Raw genomic sequence first — 21,709 nt, forward strand, 5'->3', positions numbered from 1 at the left:
CAGTCTTCTGGGAAGTGTTGCAGTCACCTCAGCTGTCTCTGCGTCTCTGCTTCCATGTGCTCATGTTCTGGTAATCTTTGACCTCTTACTCACCAGGACACACTTGCCATACACAGCAGAGAGACCGACAGGCAGACACATGCGCAGACATATGCACACTCTGCATGCACACACACATCCATACAACATTTAATATCTGTCACATACGGACAGGAATAGATGGAAACAGGTCTGCTGTAGAGGTGCTGTAAATGACACACCAGGGAAGTCAGGCAGATGGAGCTGATGGTAGGCTCTGTGTGTGTATGTGTGTGTGGTTGGGTGGAGTCTGACAGTCATAGGAAAGTGTGTGTGTGGGATTTAGTGTGTCCCTCAAGTTTTTGGTATTCTGAACATCACACATATCCTCCCATTATTTAAAAAAAAATAGCATAAGGAAACATGAATGAAGCACTTAATCATAAACATATGCATGCATGTACACAAGGTCACATGATTTTTAGACCATAGACATGTATACATGTACCTGTAAAACATTTTTAGGTCTGCAATCTAGTACAGCAAACATGTACACATTTTTAATCAGACTGGTGTGTATGTGTGTGTGTGTTTTACAGGACGGTCGTCTGCGTGTCAATGACCAGATGGTAGCAGTAAATGGAGAGTCGCTGCTGGGACGCTCGAATCATGTGGCCATGGAGACGCTCCGCCGCTCTATGTCACATGAGGGAAATATGAGAGGGACAATCCAGCTAGTGGTGCTAAGGGCTCTAAAGGTACACACTCACCTACACACACACACACACACTCACACACTAGCAGTGACAATTCACTTGACTGTGGTGGAAAAGGTGAAACAAACAAAAACACAATGCCACCAGTGGGATACAACAGCACCTTAACAACAGACCGCTTTCTACTGAGAAAAAGGATAAAAATAGGCTTTTTTATGTGTTAATGGTGTTAATGCTCACTGTCATTACAAGTGGCTGTACTTTGATGCACTCTGGTGTGAATGTGTACATTTTGTGGACACAAAGACTAATGATAATGACATAAAGAGCGAGGTAAAATGTGTGGTGGGAACCGTTTTAATAGATACATAAAGGTGACACACATTCTGCACAAAGTGTGTTCATAATAGAGTTAAATGTCCCTTTTTATTGTCAGAGAAAGCCAGAATCTAGGTTAGGACTCCTGCTGTGAGAGTGAGAGCACATGCATGCCTCTGTCACTTGACTAAGATGAAAACAAACGTGCACGGCTCTGGTATCTTTCCTCTCTATCTCCTATCCCTTCTTTTGGCTCCGACTGACTAAAGCATCTTCTTTCTATTTTCCTTGCGGTCTGCTGCCTCTGACTTTTTCGCCCTTCCATCCGTTCTTCGCCTACTTGACACCAGTCTCCCTGCTCTTACCAGCAGCAGCGAAAAGAGCATTTACACTTCAGCTATTCAGATTTTGTGTGTGTGCCTGTATGCTCCTTTGTGTGTGTTTGTGTGACGGAGGGTTCTTCACTCAGCTGTATCTCTTTTCTTTCTGCATAGAGAAAAACAAGATGCTTTTCACCTCGGCTGCTTTTCAGCTGATGCCTTTTTACACGGCTCCGTAGAATGTTTGTACAAACCCTTGCACACACAAAGCAGGGTTGTTGGCTCAAGTGTGAATGGCCCTTTGCATGGCCTGCTGGTAGTGGTAAAAAAAATGGTACATACAGTATGCACCCTGCATGATATGCTCACACCAGATACACAGCAGACACTCAGATAAATGGATGAACACAAAGAAAACAGTGCATAACAAACGTTCCAGTATTTAGGTGTATAGATATTAGTGCCCGACCGATACTGGATTTTTAGGGCGGATGCTGACACCGATATTAGGGAGTAAAAAAATCCTGATAGTGATATATTGACCGATTATCTATCTATCTATCTATCTATCTATCTATCTATCTATCTATCTATCTTGAAGGAGAAGTCTTAACGCCTTTTGACAAACATATGTTATAGAGGCAGTATGTTTTATTCTATAGAACAATAAAATTTATCATCAAAAATGCACTGTGCACTGAAAGAGCAAACTTCATGTGGAATTTAATGATTATAAATCCCTCCAAGCATCTTTTTCAGGATTATGTTGTGTGACAAAAATGAAACTTTTCATATCGCTGTCGGACAACATATATGCTGATACAGATACATCTGTGAGAGACCAATATCAGCCGAAAAAAATCGTCCAACTGATGTATCGGTCAGGCTCTAATAGGTATTTATACCAGCCTTCCCTCATTGACACATGGGTTGGACCAAATATTAGCCGTACCCTGCAGTACAGTTCAATTGCACCACAAACTACCGCCTTCAAAATGACCATTAATTTCAACACCTCTATAAAAACTGAACATAATAACTGTCATGCAGGATCTATTGCAAGGCAGTTGTTTTAAACTGCATTACTTTAAGTGTGCATGTCGTTGTGCACTTGTGCTCGCAGGGCTCAGGGCTTCCCCTGTCAATAGCTTGATGGTGAGCGCTGTTAGCAACATCAAAGATGTTTCCCTCTTTCTCTTAAGAGTGGGAAAGAAAGGATAAAAAGAGAGGAAGATAAAGGCAGATAGATAAGAGACTGTACCTTAAAAGCCTTTTTTGGGCTTCGGTATTGATGCTTTTAAACATTTCAGAAGTGGACCACTCTGCTTCTTTTCCACCGTCTGATCTTTTTTTTTTTCTTCTTCTTCTTATTCTACTCTATGTCCTTTGCTCTTTCTCTCACTCAGTTCTTCTCGCTGTATTCATCTTCAGCCAGCTCTCTCTAATCTCTCACTTTATGCAGCTGCTCTTTTCATTCAGTAACTGTCCAAACAGCCTCTATCTCCAAGCTAAATAAGTATGGGTCTGCACAGGTTTCATGGACATAATCTGGAGCTGCTCTTCCGCACTGGTGCCCTGGTTGTTGCAGTTTCTCAATTTCTAACTTTTATAGAAAATTAAATCTTGCAGATGTACTGCTTTTTCTGTCTGTTTTACGTTAGTGTAGATCTTTTTCCAATGATTTATATCACATTATATGCTATTTACCATTTTACTTTATCCTAAATATTTTCGGTTTATTTATTTAGTTGCTTAGATTTTATCAGTTATTTGGTTTACATTATTATGTGGACAGATAATACAGTTTAACACTGTTATACAGGAAAAAAAATGAGTAACGTAGTTGCAGCCCTGTCCCTAGTAAAAATAAATAACAGAGGAAAACAGATTCAAGGTAATGTATTGCAGAAATGTCCCTGGCATGTTTGACTGTATCTAAAAACAATGTTTTTATACCTCAGTAACCTCTTTTTGCTGTCTGAAGAAGCATTTGTTTTTCAAGAGTAATCTGATTGCACTATGACACAGGCTAATGGGATGTGTGCTGGGAGAGAGCCAGGGAGGGGAGGGGGGCCCACAGGACCTCTAACACACTGAAGAGTGATGTGTCCTGGGCTGGGAATGGGTGGAAGCTGGGCGAGGGGCAGGAGCTGGTGCTCGGCGGGGGGTCAAGAGGAAGATGACAAGGAGGATTTATTACACACACAGTACTGTTGCTGATGTCTTCTTTGTTGTTTGACTTGAAGGCTGACTCTATACAGACAGGCAGGCACACAGAGAAACACTGAGTACACTGAACCACACAGCCAGAATGGCATACATATGTATACATGTTAATGAATACGTACAGTTTTCTAAACACACAGAAGACAAATAAATGCAAATGAAATTCCTAAAGAAATAATACACACAAAGAGACACATCAACACATTATTACAGGGCCTTAAGAGGGCCGTCCCTCAAGGGGATAGGTGTCAGTGTGACTGCCGTTGCCACACACACACAGAAAGCGCTGTTGAAGACTGTTACAACCCTGTGGGCCATGGGAAACGGGGTCCCCTCTTTCACCTTGATCCTTCACTGTCTGTTGAGTGTTTCCCTCTTCCTCTTTTTATTCCATCAGCTTGACATCTAATTGTGTTTGAATAGACAAAGCCTTTACTCACTCCTCTGGTCATCTCTCCATTTAAATGCAGTCCACATACCAGGCACTTACAAGAAAATAACACCAGTTTTCTCAAATTATCAAACATTTTAATAACAGGTTTTCATATATGTCTTTGTTTCAGACTTAATTTCAATTTTTATTAAAGCTTTGATTTAATCATAGCTGCTCTAAAAATGGGAATGTAGGTAGCCCTCACTGACTGTTATCTGTCTGCATGAAATTTGTTCCATAAGTGTTTAGTAGTATCTGTTTCCTCTGTGTTTTAGGATCAACACGGGGTGTCACCCAATCGCTCATTTGACAGCTCCTCTGGCCTGTCGGGACCGGTGGGTCCAGTGAACGGTCAGACGAACGGCCCGATTCACTCTCCCATGGTGAACAACTCTCTCTATGCATCTAATGGTAAGCAGATTTTTTTTATTCATCAGTGTTTGATCAGCAGGCAACAGACAGGAGACATACATACAGGTTAACTTAAGTTTAATTCCATTTATTCATTAAGAGTCTTGCACATTCCTTTTTTTTGCCCTGTCCTATGTCCCTTTAGCCCTTTTTAGACAGAGATCACGCTATAGGGCCACTACGGAATCCCTTCTGTATGCTACCTTTACATTTTTACACAAAACCAAGCAAGGACAGCAACATGCCACTTCAGTGCATGATATTAGACAGCATGACAGCATCCCGAAAGCAAGAGGTGTGACGAGCATGATGTGTAACAAAACAGGTCGGCCTTGGACATATGACATACCTATCAGCAGTACTTTCTAAACAGTAACAATGGCATTACCATGGCAATAACCATCATTTACCATCCCAGTGTATGGCAGCTTATCTCACCCTCTCTCTGGAGGCTAAGATGCTCTCAAACTTTATTGTATTCCCAATTTGCAGACATTTTCGGCCGCTGTTCTTCTTGTTTGAGTTAGCTGCTAACTGCTATCAGCTGCTTTTAAATCTCCCATTGGGGTATTGCACACGTAACACTTCATCAAAACGTCACACCTGTCCCATCTATTCCTCCGTCCTGCCAGCTGTCCCTTTTACACAGATGTATTTTGGCTCTGTTACTACCTCCACTGCCGGCCCAAAGGCGAGACAACTCTGCCACCCCCATTCCGCAATTATACCTTTTATACAGAATAGAGGTGGCATAATGGTGGGAAGTTCCCGCCTTAACGAGGCAGTGTAAAAGGGGCTTCTGTATCTTGTCTCTCCTGGTTTGTGCATATCAGTTTACCTCAAAAACAGTATGTAGCCAGGACAGGACAGTTAGTGCAAAGTTACCAACTATGAGTGGTGAAGAAGGTTTTCTTAAAATAAAGAAAAGACATTTCTGATCTAAAGCAGGAAATCAGGATACACTGCAAATTTGAGACTGAATTTTATTAAAGCTAAGTTTGTGCTGGGTAGCAAATAAAAACTCATGCATCAAGTTTGGGATATTTTGTAAAATGGACAAAAGGCTTCTGTAGAAATGCATGTTTATATTGCTAAAACTTTGGTATTTACAAATGTTATCAGTATCAAAACTCTGGTATTTTATTGGCACCTGTGTCATCAAAATGACATTGAGCCCAAAATTCACATAACCCAGGGAGGTTAACTTTTTCATTTTTACAGATACTAAGATTTTATAGTCTGCTGATGTGTGCTCTGCATTTTAATGAAATTCAAGAGCTATTTGAGTATTGCGGGGCAGTGATATGTTTAAGGGAGAACAACACATCGATCATTTTCTGTTCTTTAAAGTTAAAGAATAGTATTAACATTTGTATGAAGCACAGTGTGCACATCCCTTGTTTCTGAACTGTTTAGTAAAAACCCACAGGGCCATGATGTAACTGTGGTAATCGACACTAAGGATTATTTTCTTATATTAAAGAAAATGGCCCATTTTCAAGCATTTATTTTGGGCCTTGGTTACTAGCTTTTGGAAAAATGCTGCCATATACACAACCGCTAATTAGAGCATTTAGACTGTTTGCACTTAACAAAGACGTATCCCCAAATGCTTTTACCTCTACTTTCAGAGCTGTTTCCATTCAACACAGTGGTAGAGAAGGCTGGAATTTACTGGGAGAACCCTGCATGCTTTTACAAAATCGCTCCCCACTAATTGCTCATTTCTGATACATTTTCACCATCAACACACACTCACACACTTCACAGCGTAGAATAGCTACACAGACACATTTTTCTCCCATAAAATCTAGATTTTCAAAAACCTCAGCTGGAACACTGTCGTGCCCCGATGCTCCCCCCCGTATCAGTGTCCCACTTTACTCCGACCCTGTTCCATCCCTGATTTTATCAGAACATGATTCACTTTTTCTATTAGTGTGGGTTTTTTTGTTTTATTTTGTGCCATTGAAGTGGCATCAAAGGTGGGCATATCATTTGCAATAAGTTGAGTAAGGCACTGAATAAGTTTAACAATCATGAAAAATAAACAATGTCTCCGAGATAAAACAAACTAAAAACAAACACAAACAAAACTGATATTGCCATCTACACTGCAGCCTTAATTAGAGACTATTCTGCCCCTATTTTCCCTTTCATTTCTCTCCCCAGCTCTCCCTCCCTGCTTTTATTTCTCTCTCATCTTTCTCAAGGTTGCTCCGTTTGTTTGTTATTGCTTGGTTTGGCCTGTTATAAAGAGTTATTTCTGTTCTTGCTTCATATTGCTTTTTTTTCTCTACTAACTCAATACGCTCCTACTCCTATATTATCTGTATGTGCTTGTGTGTGTGTGTTTGTGTGTTAGTGATCATGCTTGTCTGACTGAATACATGCTTGTGTTATCCTTACTGTTGGTATCTGCCTATATGTGTGCCTGTTTGTTAAAAAGTCTGTGTATTTGTGTGTGTTTGTTTCTGAGGGATATTTGTGCCTGTTTAGAAATGTGTTAATGGATGCTGTGTGTGTCTGTGTGTCTGTGTGTCTGTGTGTGTCTGTGTGTGTGCGCGCACACGTGTGTGTGTGGGTTGATGTTGGTTCAGGGACTGTTGGCCAGTTTCAAACAGTGTTGTTTTTGAGTGTTTACACTGAATCTGGTAAACAGCTCTGACCTTGAATACACTTTGCTGTTCAAATTCACCTCAGCACACACACATTTGTGTTTGTGTGTGTGTGTGTGTGTGTGTGTCAGTATACAGTAAGCACATTTCTCAGGCTCTGAGTTGTTGCGTATGCGGTTGTTATTAGTTGGTGTGTACTTGTTTGTGTGTGTGCACTTGCCGGTATTTTACTCTCCTAATGAACTATTTCACACACTGAATCCATTTTATTTGGCAGCGAAGTCCAAATGAAAATGAAAAAATTATTTTCTTGCACCGATGTGTGCTTTTGCAGAAGAATAAATTGAGTTTAATGATTCCCTACATATGTATTTATGCAGATGTGTTATTTTTGCATTTATAGATCAGCCTCTTCATCTCTTATCCATCGCTGCATCTCATTCTGTCTGTTACCGTGATTCTTCCTCTCTGTCACTCTCTTGAGAGTTACTCTCCTTGATGCAAAGAACTAAAATAAAATACAGTTGTAGTCTATCTTCAAATATTATGCAATCTTACCCGGTTTTGTCATTGAAGTGCATTAGTTTTGTTATGGAACACCAAAATGTCCTTCTATAATAACAGTGTGCGTATTTTCACTAAAGGAGCACTGATTTTACACGTGAACATCAGTTAACTCATCATGGCTGGTACTACTCAGCTTGTGAAAACACTTGTATAAGGTCTTTTGTGGCTTTAGAGGAGCTTTTTTCAAGTTGCCTTTCAAATTGTATTAACTGTGTTGCAAACTAGGGGGTGCAGAGTTTAAAAGACACGGACATTTACAAACCAGGCAGAGTGTAATTGCTGTCAAGTTGTTTTGTGGGACATTTAGGATCCAGTGTTTTTGGAGCCTGTTTTAGAGTGGTCAAGAAGTATTTACATGACAGATCATGACTGTTTTGTTAAAATACTGTCATCTTTAAACTATCACAACTTGAGTAACATTTTTTCCATATTAAAAATCACTTAATAAGAAATCAAAATTGGTTTCAGTGTAGAAGGGAGGATATTGTCTTTGGAGGCTCCATGGATTTTAAGTCACAGTGAGTTCATCATGCTGTCTTGGATTGTTGATATAAGATTACTGCTCAGGCAGTGGCGCCCCTAGAAATTTTTATTGGGGATGGCCAGACGGGCCAACTATAATTTTCAGGTGGCACACAAAAACCAGAAGTCATAACTGAATTTCAGGAATTCTATCACTGTGTTGAAGTGTATAGGCTACCTGAAAAGTATGTCAATGCGACTAGGGAATCGCATACTGATATACTTTGGTTTCTTATGTTACAGTTAATGTTTCTAAATATCTGTCAGCATTGACCTGTACAGTTAACATTTTGAGTTCCACAACAGTCCTGTTTTATTGTGTTATGTATCTAAATATTCATATGCTAGGCGATTCGTAGTTCTTCAAATAAGCTGGTTGTCCTTTTCCTTAAAAAGACAAATATACAGCTTTAAATTAAAGAAGTATATTGATTTTAAGGAGCAAAACATTTACTGTGAACAAATCTAGTTTAAAAACACCACATAGAGGCCTCGGGTTGTTTTCAATAATTTTCGGGAGGGGGAGCCAGGCATGTGTCAGGGTGGGGGTGGCCACCCTTTGGGGATGCTACTGTGTCCGGGCAAAATATACTTGACCCTGTCCGGAAAGTTTTAGCATCTCTTAAGTCATATAGGCCCTTGTTTTTTAGGATTTAATTCAAAGAATGTAAACAGAATTGTCACAGGCAATAGGATTTCTGAGTAAAAGTGTTGACACACTGGTTTCCCCGCAGAGAGGAAAGGGAAAGGATGGAGGAGACTGGGTGTGAAGAAAGAAAAACAGAGAAATGATTAAACAGACACACTGTAGATAAATACAGACGGGAGGAAGAAAAAGTTGAGTGCAAAAGAAGAGGATTCATATATCTGCTATTGGAGCAAACTGCTATTGATCTATTATCCACACAACAAACGGCCTTTTTTTTTTTCATTTCAAAGAGGGGTAGTCAGTGAGAAGAGATTGTGTGTGTGTTTGTGTGTGTGTGTGTGTGTGTGTATGAATGAGTGAGGTTAAAAAAGAATGTGTTTTTGACAGTTCAGCTGATTAAGGTGCTGGCAGTGAGGAGGAGGGAGAGTTTAGGAAAAAAAAAGAAAAGGCTGAAAACTGAGTGGGAGATAAAATGATTTATGAGAGATCTGAAAGGAGAGATAAATGACAGCCAAAATATCAGATTGCGAGAATGGGACCAGAAGAAAAATAAAGCAGGTGATTAGTGTAGAAAGAGGGAGAGAGAGAGAGAGAGAGAGAGAGAGAAATAGAGATGAGAGGATGTGATATCTTCAGACGCTGCTGTTTTCCTCTTCAGCTCCAGCATCTCTACTTCCAGTCACACGTGCGGATGCAAGCACATAAAGGACACACGGAGACGATTGTACAATAATTCCAGCGTGTGTTGTGTGGCAGCTAGGCACTCTTGAGAAGTGATGACTGTATGTAAATTGCACTCGGGTGGATTGTGTGTCTGTGTATCAAGTTGTCATAAACTCGTTTATCAAGCAGACGCAGCCATATCTCTGAGCTACATCTGCAGCTACTTCTGCACATGGAAAGCAGCTGCATTTGCTGTGTGGTTTCATCCTCTTTCTCTTCCCCTTATATTTTTCCTCATCCAACTACTTATCTTTTTTTTCCCATCTTACTCCGTCTGTCTCGCCTTTCATTCATTCTAGTTTTATTCTCAAGACCTTTGCCAGTAAAGCTCTCAAATGAGTTTAGGTTTAACCCACTTTTTAAACAAATATGGAGTAGGTTTAGAATAACATTTCCACGGAAGTGTCTGTGTTTGGTTGGAGCGTCCTACACCCATTTTCAAGTCTCTGTAGCAGCAACAGCTGTGACCAGAGGCTTTATGATTTTGAGTTGTCCATCCGTCTCATTCTCTTACGAATGCCACAAGGGAATTTCTTCAAATTTGGCACAAACGTCCACTTGGACTCAAGAATGAACTGATAAGAATTTGGTGGTCAAAGGTCAAGGCCAACTGTAATCTCTGTGAACAGATGTCTGCATATGTATGCAGAATCTGTGGGTAACAGTACAAGACTTTGGTATCGGAGGCATTCTGGTGTTAGTTTGTAGTCCGAGTAGTATTACCAATCACATTTGAGTGTCATGTAAACAGTCCCTGTGAAGAACAAAAGAGGCAGAACACATTCAGTGAAATGCAGTCTTAGAACCAATGGGCCAGTGGGCTATCATCTAAGAACAATTTACTTATTTATTTATTTTTTTAAATTTATCTGCATTCATATGCAGATGTCTGTTTATTTAGTTTAGCCTGATTGACCAGCACACTGAAGAGGAAGTCTTTGCCCATATGTTTGCTTGCTTACCCCAAATATTGTCCATTACCCCCAGAGGCTTATCGTCATCAGACTGATAGCAGGGTTCTGAGGTTCAGGTCACTCTGACCTTACAAGACTTTTTTATGGCCATGAATTAAACATGAATATGTAATTGACCCTTCACTTAGTCCCACCCTTTCAAATGCAGACTGGCCAATCATAGCGTAGCATCGGCCAGTCTGACAAGGCTCAGACAACTACATGGCTGTGCTTTATAGACTCTAATGCAACCGTTTCAGATTTTTTTTATTTTTAAGCTGGTTTTGTAGATTTCGAGCTAAACGTTGTGCCAGGGGCATGTGTAATAGCGATACTTGTTACCTGGAGAGGTTAGAAGGAGATTTATATTTCTTCCCCATTCCAAAACCAAACTCAAACCCTGAAAAGTGTAGGGTTAGCTAGCTAGCTACTGAAGATACAGCCTACTGAATGTATACACATACTGCTGTTGCTTTTTAATGATTACAGCAGTGAATAAAGACCGACCCTGCTTTACAAGAACAGTGGGGTGAAACAGGGAAACTTTGCCGATATTCAACCAGCTGTGTGTCATCACAGTGTGTGCAGATAACGGTGTTTGGCTTCTCCTGGAGCTCCTTGCCCATCCAGTAGCGGAGGTGCAGGAGCTGGCAGCATAGGGGGAAGCCATACACTGTTCATCTGCACACATTTTGATGACACATAGCTGGTTGTAAATCGGCAAAGTACACTGTAATCTGTATGGTTAGGCCTTAGCTTCTGGCTTTCTTCATCGTTTTTACCTGTTTTCACCGCTTAGTGAGTTTGGCATTATGGATAAATCCTTCAAACACATATTGGTGACCCTTCTGTATGCTTCTCTTTGAAATCACTTTTTTGTTTTTCCAAAAATATGATAATATGTCTTCTGGGAATGTGTGTGTGTGTGTGTGTGTGTGTGTGTGTGTGTGTGTGTGTGTGTGTGTTAGTGTGGCTCCATGCTTGCTCCAACAGCTTAACAGACCATCACAAAGGGGCGGGGCTTAGCAAATGGTCAATTATGACAAAATTTGACACAAATGTCTAATAGGATAAAATGATTAAGTGATTACATTTATATTAGAAAGGCCAAAGGTCAACCTCACTGTGACATCACAAAGTTCTGCAATAACACTTTTCTGACCGTTATTTAACTTGATAACTCCGGAACAGATGGATGTAAACTGCAACTTGACTGGTTGGTGGAGGCCTGCAACAGGCAAGGTGGTAACTGTAGTTTTAGTATGAAATACTCAGTAATAATAATCAGTAATTATCCCGTAGGCTTCAAAGGTGAGTTCACTACTGTGGCAGCTTAGGTTAGTTTTAATTGATGGACTTTCCATTGGACAAAGAGTAAATATTCATCCATGTGCTCAAAACAGTATGTACATGCATGGCCCTGTGACGCTTGCAAACACACACAGCACTTGCAGAGTCCTGTCCTACTGTTGTTGGATTGGTCAGAAAGGCTCTATGCTAGCTAATTCAGTGGCCTGCCTGTTGAACCCCCATTGTTCATTTGATTTGAAACTGTTTCCAGGTTACAACACTCCATCACTTCCTCTATAAACAGAACACGAAAAAGACAGCAAATTATTGCTGTGCTAAATGTGATACAGTAAACTGATGTAAAACTTCTACACCACTGTGCTTTGTTTTGTCTGTAGAAAGCACAGAGTCTGGTTAGCCAATGTGTGAACGAGGACTGAGCTGTTTAAGTGACCTGGAAAAGCAAGAGACACCTACTAACACGCTCATCAGTGTCACGCAAGATTGAGAAGGAAGTGTTTTGTACTGTATTGTGGTGAAGTAATGGGTGTTCAAAACATATTTAGCATATGAATAGGTACTGGAGAAATGGGTTTTGCTTTATGGTAGGCTATTTATTGTAACCAAAATTAATTTGAGCAAATCACAGCTGCTGTGCTCCAGAAAAGACAGCCACGGTTATTAAAAATCGTCCTGATTTCCTGCATCATTTCACCACACTTCATATCCTCATTGCAGACTTGTGCTTTTTTTTTTTTTTTTTGCGCTTTTCAGTGACCAATGGAAGTTATTCTTACATGGATGAGGAAGAGGAGGGGGAGCTGTATGTACATGAAACTGACTTCAGCAACTCTACTCAACACTCCTATCTACAGGAAAGGTGTGTGGTAGTATTTGTCTTTTGTTTCACACTTGCCACACAGAGTGCTTTATACATGTTTTACATGCAAATCTAAATTATAAACCAGAACTAATGATAAAAGTGGAAAACGTAGTAAGTAACAGTGAGAATAAAATGATTGCACTATAATACTGTCCTTTTTAACAATCTCATTTAGTCATTTAGATCACAGTTGTCTTTGTTTTTTATTCACCCGTTTCAACATTTAGTTAGCAAAGTCATGTTTAATGTGTTTTGCATTAAGTGTTTCAAACTAATTTGTCATTGTGGCTTTTGCTGCCAAATATTTTGTTATTCATTGTTATGCTTCAAAAGTATGGCTTTGCTTTTAACACAGTAAGCCAGTCTCAATTACATCAATCATTGTTGCTAGATTAGCATTTCTATTCATGTTGTCTGCAAAAATGAATAAATTTAGAAGATAGTAACAAGTAAGAGATCTTAAGGGTCGAAAATTTAGCATGTTAAGAAATAATGATCTACCAACAACATTTTTTGTAGTGACTGCTTAATTAATTTGTTCCAGGGAAACCTCTCACACCTCCAGCCAAGCTCAGCCCCAGTCTCCTACCCAGAACCAGAACCAGCGGCAGTTCCAGCATGTTAAAGCCTCCAAGAGCATGGACCTGGGTACGACTCAGAATCAGCAGCACACTGGTGGGGAGTTTTTTTCTGTTTATCTGCTCTGCATGGTGGCTGCATGCATCTTATCCTCAGAGAAATTGAAATGTTCCTGTTGATGCATGGCTGCTGCACCGATGGCATGCTCCTCAAAGCCACATGCAGACTAACACCTCTGCAGACACGCACTGCATACTGCACAACCACACACATGGGGGAACCAATTATGCCTGTTGCATGAGTTCTGAAAGTGGAGAGACAGTTGATTGTCTCTTTGCCTTGCAGTGATTTTCTCTGTCATTAAAACCGCTCCAATGGCTGGAGAACATTCAGATCTCGCTGTAGGAATATCAAGCTGTGACGCTTTTTTTCATGTATAAATCTACAGTTACCCAAATACTCCCTCTTCTTTCTCTTTCAGCTCTCATTTATTTGACTAAATGTCTGACAAAGACAAATAAGAATGGGTCACAGTTTGTGTCACAGGATTTTAATTGAGCTTCATTTTGATCTTTTATTTATGAAAAAAAAAAGTGGCGGCCACTGTGATCCCGCTTCCCACGTCAGCTTTGTCACCTGTTGCTCTCTGATTGCTGATACTCTGAAGCGAGGGTTCAGTGACATTTCAGTGATTGTTGAAAAAGTCAGCTTTAGAAATATGCGTGTGTGTAGTTATGTCTGTGCTCATGCATACATCTGTGTAATATGACAGTGGATGGCGCAGCACAACAAAAGCTTATTGTTTCAAATGTCATTTCCCTCAGCCCTCCTCCTCAAACTGGCTCCACTACATGTGTGTGTGTTTGTGTGTGTGTGTGTGAATGAGAGAGAGAGAGAGAGAGAGAGAGAGAGAGAGAGAGAGACAAAAGAGCAGGAGACAAGTTGAATAGCACAGACATCCATTTCTACATGAGTAACGGGCTGATGGTATGTACTGTATGTCTGTACATCACCTTCTTTGTGTTTTACACACTTGATCATTAAATGTGTGACAAACAAATTAGGGTTTAATTCATTATTGCTTGAATGGCATGACGTGTTTTCATTGCCGAACCATCAAGCAGCAGTAATAACAGCTTTTTAACACGTGTGTCTCCCCCCTTTTTCTTTAGTGACAGTAAGAGAACAGGATTTAGCTAAGATTAAGATGTTTTATATCCAGTTTTGAGTGGAGGACCTTACATCTTTGGGCAGAAATGTCCTCCCTTTGAAGTAGCCTGACATCCTGTTAGGTCTATCTCTGCTGTGCGCCTTCTTGTCCGGCCTCTGTCTGTCTAAAGTTCAGGAGAACAGCTTTGTCACACATCACAAACAAGACTAAAATGCTGGAAGCTAAGAGGGTGTACATAAATTCAATCTTGTATCAAAAAGTACACAAAACTAGTTTTTATTATACCATTGTTATAAAAACAGCAAGAATCAGCACGCCCCAAACAGTTCGTCACCTTCATCGTTGCTGGGAAGAGTGCACATTATCAGCCTAACTCCTCGGGGAGGGCTTCTTGCCACCGCACAGGACTGGCAGCTCCAAGTCAACTTAGGAAGGCAACTCAAGTTCTCGGAAAACATCTCAACTACTCCTCTCCACCCAGACATTGTGTTAACATAGAGGTCTCCAAAGCAAGTGGTACTGCTGGAACTTATTGTCCCCTGGGAAGACCAGATTGAAGAAGCCAACAAGTGCAAAAGGCATAAAGGCTAAATTCGTGGATCTTGTTACAGAGTGCTGGAGAAAGCATGCTGTGAGCAAGTCGAAGTTGGGTTCTGGGGCTTTGCTGGCCATCCATCACAGTAAACTCTCAAACTCCTTGGAGTAAAAGGACTGCACGTTTGGTGGATGCTTCTGTGATGTAGACGCGGATGTTTCCACTTGCCTTTCTGTCAGCTCTGCTAAATCTGTGATAAATTTAGGCTCTTATGTCTATTTTGCAAGTCTTGATGGTGCTTTTTGTGGTTGGTGTTAGATGGTGGTGGTGTGTGTCTGCGAGTCACTCGTTGGGATGAGAAAATCAACTCACCAGGGTTTTCAAATGTAAACATCAGTAAAAATCAATAAAAAAAATTGGAGAAGAATGGGAACCAGCTGAGCTAGCATACGGCTAGCCATTGTACAGGCATTTGAAATTAAACTGGATGACCTCAATACTGCACCATGCAACCAGGAGGCTCCTTTTCCAAATGCAGGTCTGACAGAGCAGAGGACTCTGCCGAGAGAAGGAGAGAAGGAGTGTGTTTTACAGTGAAGACGAACTGGTGTGTCGGACGGAATGTGAGGTGTTGTCCTGTTCCTGCTGTTGATCACTCTTATACATGGTGCAGAGGCGGCTTCAGTGTGGCACTGTCTGTGTTTGGGAGAAGTGACCATAAGGCTGTCTTGCTAAGGTTGGGATGTGTGAACAGCTGAATCATTCCACAGCCAGAAACCATGGATTACCTGAACCATCTGGAAGCATGGGCGATTATAAAGCAGCAGCCAACAATGTAAGAAGACACAAAAGGGACTAAATTACAGGGGACAAGTCGAAGGAGCTGATGTTGTACCTTGGAGTTGTACCTTGTATAATTCCATGTGGGGGGCTGGTCACGCCCGGCTGGGTCTGATGGTCTGGTGGTAAAATACCTGAAATGACCCTGGGCTCATTACCAAAGTTGTGTTCAAGTAGCACCAGAAGGTATATTCCAGAACTATGAAAGTTTACAAAATATCATCTTATGATTAATAAGATAGTTTGTTAGTTGTGACAAAGTTGAGAAAGATCTAGAAACAATGCCTTTTGTGTTGTGATGTGATGTGTCTGCTTTGGCTATTACCTGGATGTGTCTTAGGTGTAATGTACAGTGTTTTAAGTTTTAACAGAACAGGGAGAATGTTCAAAGCATTGAACCTCCTAAAATCCTGCTATAATCCCTGAAAAATATGATCCAAAACCCGGTTGCTAATGAGGTAATGAAGTCAGCTAACTTGAGCATCAATTAGCAAATGTTTCTTTATCAGCATACTTGCCTTTGCGTAACCATATGGAAATCAGATTTTGCTCATTAGTACTTTGTGTAAATGCCTGCAGTTAGTCTTTCAAAGTCATATAAGCTCTATCTATGTCATATAAACATGACATTGCTGTCACGTTTTGGTCTTGTGTAACATTATTTATTTATTTATTTTTTCACAAACACAGATGCCACCATAAAGGTAAAATATTCTTCGTATCATCTGTTTCATGTGCACTTCATACTGCGATGCAAAATGTAAAGTTGGAGAGGCACAAATTAGTGGCTGAATTACTCTAAAGATGCTTTGAAGTGCTCATTAAAATGTTCAAAATCAGGTGGTGTCACACAGTTTAGGCTCCTCGACCATCTTGGACAACACCGCCTGAGCTTGATTTGAGAACTAATGATGAGTGAAGCTGGCTGCATCTTAGATTCTTGTGTTATGTTACCTCTGATGGGCCAGCGCTGCAGTAGAACTGCTTTAATAAGGACAGGATACATGTGGCTCCAACGCTTGTAAATGTAGCCACTTACTATCTTCCTTTTTTTTTTCATAATGATCTTGTTGGTGACCTTGTCATGGAAACATAACTATATTTGTCTTAATGTCATTGTTTAGACAAAAACAAGCCAGAGCAAGCAGTTCAGGTCAGACTAGAGTTTCAGAAAGGCTAATGTAATTTGTTTCCCTCCTAAGGTAAACAAGCAGACCTCTTGGTTATTGTTTTCAAACCCTCCAGCATTTAATGTCTTTAAACACTGTGTCATCCAACTGCTGATAATAGTGTGTAATTACTAATTGTCAAGATTTTCATCAGTGTCACAAAAGTGCTCTGTGCACTGCGAAAACTACATTTTAATAAAATATAATAATCAGTGCTGTTTGGGTTTTTGTCCATGGTGTGTTTTGGCTGTTGTGTATGTGTTAAAGCGTGTGTGTGTATTTCTGTAAAGTGAAAAGAAAGAGGAACAGAAAGCATCGTCAGCATTTAATTCTTGGGTCAGTTACATAATTTCATTTTTATTTAATTTGTCCTGATTTCATTTTCAGAGCCAGCCCAATTAAAAATTTAAGAATGGTTTAAGATTGGTTCCAAATTCTGAACTCCCTCTCTGGTTCTCACTGTCCTCCTCGCTCTCTCCATCTTTGTCTCTTTTTTCTCTCCCTCTGCCTTCGCCTCTGTGAGTGTTTGTCCCTTTGCTTGTCTCTATGTTTTGTTCTTAATTTTCATTCACCACGGATATGAGGAGAACAACGTCAGTTCTCTAACTCGGTGTGGGATAAGGCTCTGTAGGTTCTGTATGATCTAATCAGAATGAATTACATGTTAGTTCAAACTTAATTTTTGAATATGTGACAGCCCTAGTGTGTGTGTAGCCCTTCCTAATAACGTGTCTATGTGTGTCACACACGTGGCATCTACAGATTTGCTGAAGTAGGCACACACACACGCACAGACCGTGATCCACAAGCTACCAGGCTGCTGAAGCAGTCATGTTGATTCACCGCAGACAGATGCCGTCAGACACACACACGCAGCTAGAATTACACTTTAGGCTTGGTTTTCATTAGAAAAGTATTTGCAGGGAGAAGCCATGTTACTGTTTGGTTTCTGTGGTCTGTGTGTGTGTGTGTGTTTGTATGTGCTACCAGTCAATGTGTTCTTTGTCGGCATCGGCATGCTTTGTGGCTTTAGGAAGGAGGGAGAAAAAAGCAAAAGAAAGACTGTAGGAGAGGCAGAAAGTGAAAGGGGATTAACAAGGAGCAATGATGGAGAGAATGGTGATCAAAGGAGAGAGGGAGGGAGGATGAAATAGGTGTAACTGAAGGAAAAATGAAAACAGTGAGAAGAGAAGTGAGGGTAAAGGGCAGAGGGTGAAAAGGATAGATTGAGGGGTAGTTGCAAAAACAAGAAGGGAAGAAGGGAGGGTGAATGACAAATGAAGTGAGTGAGAAAGGAGGAAGGGAAATGACTTCAGTAGCAGTGAAGCTGACTTAACATCACAGGGAAAACAGAGCGGCTACTCCACCATCTTGTAAAACAAGACATAAAGAATAATAGAGAGTGATGGTGAGAGAAGGAGAGGCTGAGAAGAAGGAATGCAGTATGATTGAAATGGGTTTTAAGGTTTTACGGATAACGAACATGTGGACAGCAGTTTGACTTTGGCACATTAGACAAGCTGGGAATGATAAATTAAAAATGCAGAAGTCAAGGGAAGGGAGGACACAGCAAGGCAAAGTGTGAGTATATGTATGTGTATTAACATGTGTTTCTTTTGTTTCAGTGGCAGATGAGAGCAACGTGGGATCCATGGTTGGAAATGCAGCAGGTAAGGCAAATACAGACAACTCACAACTGCACATTATTAATGCCACAGACAGAGAGAGGTGCCGAAACACACTCACAAAAGTGTAGTGTAAAAAGTGTAAAAGCAGGAAAAGAGATGAAATAAATAAAAAAGTGAGAAACGGACCCAAAGAAAATGGTTGCAATCAACTGAAAAGAGGTAAGTAAAATTGTACACCGCACACAGCCACAGTTTCTCCAAATGGATCCGCATTCAGGGCAAACCTAAAGATGACAAGAAATTATTAACGTTTTTTTACATACTCACGTGTTGATTTGGTTTGACTTGGCATGTCAGCCCAACGTGGCAGAGATCTGCATCTCCATTAAACAGGGCTACCTGCTTGAAGGTGTGTCTTAAACCGATGACAGCTTGTCTTTAGTGGTGACATTTAAAAGCAGTGAGGTGGTCCACGGCTGAAGTCCCTTGTTATTTTGCTGCATGTGTATTTCCAACACGCAGCACGGCAAATAAAAGAAGTTTACCTGTTGGAGATGAGCTGGTTGCAGAGTGGCAGTAAAAGTCTGCAGCTCTTTATCTAACATCTTACTCTGGCTGTTTTTGCTTATATTTTTCCTTCCTGCTGTATAAGTAGACTTGTTTTATTGATGAAAAGCCGCTAACAAAGTTCCACTAATTCAGTGATAAACACATTTCATTTCAAGACCTCCATTATTTTGTTATGGAAAAGCTTTTATTGTGAAGCAGCAAAATAAGGGAATGTGGGGTTTTCATCAGCAGTAACTTAACACCACTCCTATATGGCTGAAAGGGAACATCAATCAGTCGCAGAAGGGGCATCGCCAAGTGTGGCTTCAGTCAGTGAGACGTTACCACTACATGCTTGAAGGTGGTCTGGTGTGCTTTTGGCCCTGCTCCAGAGATGGTCCATGTCAGGTGCTGCTGAGTGTGGCTCAGCATGTTTAAACTGACAAAGGGAACGTGAATAGATGCAGCGTGGTTTGACTCGGCGCAGCCAAAAGTCCTAATGGAAAACCCCTAGATGTGTGTGTCTGTTTGTGTCTGTATGCAGAGTGCACACTTGGACTAAATTCCTTATCAGCATGAATTGCATGCATGTGACTAGCCCTGCTGACTTATGATTTGCCACCACTATAAAATAAAAACAGTGTTAGCAAACAAAAAGTATAAACAAAATATACACATACATATTCTTATGTATTGAAGAAACTGTGACGTCTTTGTCCTCTCTTCCAGTTTGATTTTTCATTCTGCAAGCAATCAAAGCAACCTCTGCTGTTCCTTTCACTTCATTTCAGTTCTCTATCTCCCCCTCCATCATCACTCTGTGTTCAAAGTCACTACCATGTTCCTTCCTTTTCTCTTCCCCCTCTCCAGTTGCATTTACATGCCACTTGACTTTTCCTCTTGCATCCTAGCCCTTCTATCTCCTATACACTTAGCTCCCCTCTACCTCCCTCCACATCTATCTCCTCAATTTGTCAGAAGTGCAAATGAAAGTAAGATTTCCAGGACTGGAGAGAGCAGAGAAGGACAAGACTATGGCCACTTCTGAAAGACACACATGGACAAGCTTGTTCTTAAGGGTACAACATTGAAACAAGATCGGAGGGAGGACACGCTCATCTAAAAGGGAATAGATGACTGATGCTTCAAAATGTCTCACTTTAGTAGACTGCACACACTTTTTGAAAAAAAGTTTGATGCCAAACTTTTATTTTTCACTTTGCCTTGAGGTCACCCCCATTTCATTTGAAGCTACTTGAATGTAAGAGCACTCTACCTCATTTCACTCTCTGTGTGTCAGTCCTGCTGTCTGCTACTTTATTGTTGTCAATCAATCCGGCCTTTTTCCACCTTCTGCTGCACATGGTGGTATTGACTTTTATGTACTAGGTCCATAACCATTCTAAAGGGAGCGAGAAAGGTGATATCAGGAGTATAAAAGACAAGATATGGAAAGAATGTAAGGCAGAGTTTTAACACCTATTTTATTAGAGTGAACCCCCTAATAAAGCAGAAATGTCTCTCCTGTTCTTTTTTTGTTCCTTCTGAATTTTCAGTTTCTCATCTTGGCTTTGGAGCTTAAGTGTAACCATAGTCCAAAAAGCATGCTGTATGAGCCAGAACTTGGGACAGTGGTTAAATGTGTTCTGGACAAGATATAGTGATGTAAAAAGGAAGGCAGAGGAACATCTTGTGCAGGAAAAGAGGATTACTTCAGAGGGATTGAAATGGTAAACATGGAGAGGTAAGGCTTTGTGCGAAGAAAAAAACAACAACAAATGCTGTACAACTCTAGTGTCATAGACTCTGGCTGCATATTCTGCAAGTTTCCAAAACAAAGCCTGTGATTGTCAGCAACCTGCTGATGTTTTTGTCAGCTTTTATAAACTATGTCAACGTTTGAATGGCCCTGTTTTCTGTCAGAAAACTGTAAAATGAAAAGGCCTTGAATGACTCTGAATTGCTTACAGGTGTAAAGTGAGATCATTCTCATTGTCAATGACTTTCTCTTGTATTCCAATAACTGGAGAGCACATTTTCTCTCACTGACAGAACTGAGTGGATGAAATAAAGCAAGCTTGGGAAATGCCGCTGGTAATTTGAGATGAAAAGTGCAGCAAAATTATGGAGCGTGGTCAGATACCCTAGCAAAAATTCTTGTAGGGCTTCAATTTGCCCCCACTCACGCAAATTTATCCAGCTAGTTAGCACAATATATGCTAATTTATAGTATATTTAAATGTTCAAAACTAGAGTCTGATCCAGGGACCCGACGAAGCCCTGAAGGGGACATGGGGGAGAAAAAATAGATGAGTAAAAAAGTTTTTGGAGGGCCTTCCAAAAGTTTCCCGGCAGAGTGCAGAAGTATTTACAGCTTCTTCACCCATCTACTTTTTTTCCTCCCCCATCTTTTTGCCCACGTACAGTTTCACATGGTGTGTGTTTGGGATACAGGTCATAGGAAATTGCAGATTAAATAGTCAACTGAACCCATTAAGAAGAGCAATGTATTCAGACAGAGTTTTTGTGAATTTGATAGTACGATTGCTTTATTGAAAGTACAGTAGTACCATTGCCAATAGTGGGATAGT

The 21,709-nt window shown here is 40.6% G+C and overlaps 1 protein-coding gene across 4 annotated transcripts in view; it reads left to right on the forward strand.

Moving 5' to 3' along the window:
• The window catches only part of LOC126392868 (partitioning defective 3 homolog B-like), a 262,365-nt gene that overhangs the window by 111,999 nt on the left and 128,657 nt on the right, over positions 1-21,709 (forward strand). For 3 of the 4 annotated variants that reach the window (XM_050048554.1, XM_050048556.1, XM_050048557.1), the window contains 5 exons: positions 618-776; positions 4,307-4,442; positions 12,539-12,644; positions 13,192-13,322; positions 18,567-18,611. In XM_050048554.1, the coding sequence (XP_049904511.1) occupies positions 618-776; positions 4,307-4,442; positions 12,539-12,644; positions 13,192-13,322; positions 18,567-18,611 (577 nt within the window). The remainder of the gene's footprint in view (positions 1-617; positions 777-4,306; positions 4,443-12,538; positions 12,645-13,191; positions 13,323-18,566; positions 18,612-21,709) is intronic. The other variant, XM_050048555.1, reaches the window with a different exon arrangement.

The sequence above is a fragment of the Epinephelus moara genome, chromosome 7, assembly GCF_006386435.1.
Source record: "Epinephelus moara isolate mb chromosome 7, YSFRI_EMoa_1.0, whole genome shotgun sequence".
NCBI lineage: Eukaryota > Metazoa > Chordata > Actinopteri > Perciformes > Serranidae > Epinephelus > Epinephelus moara.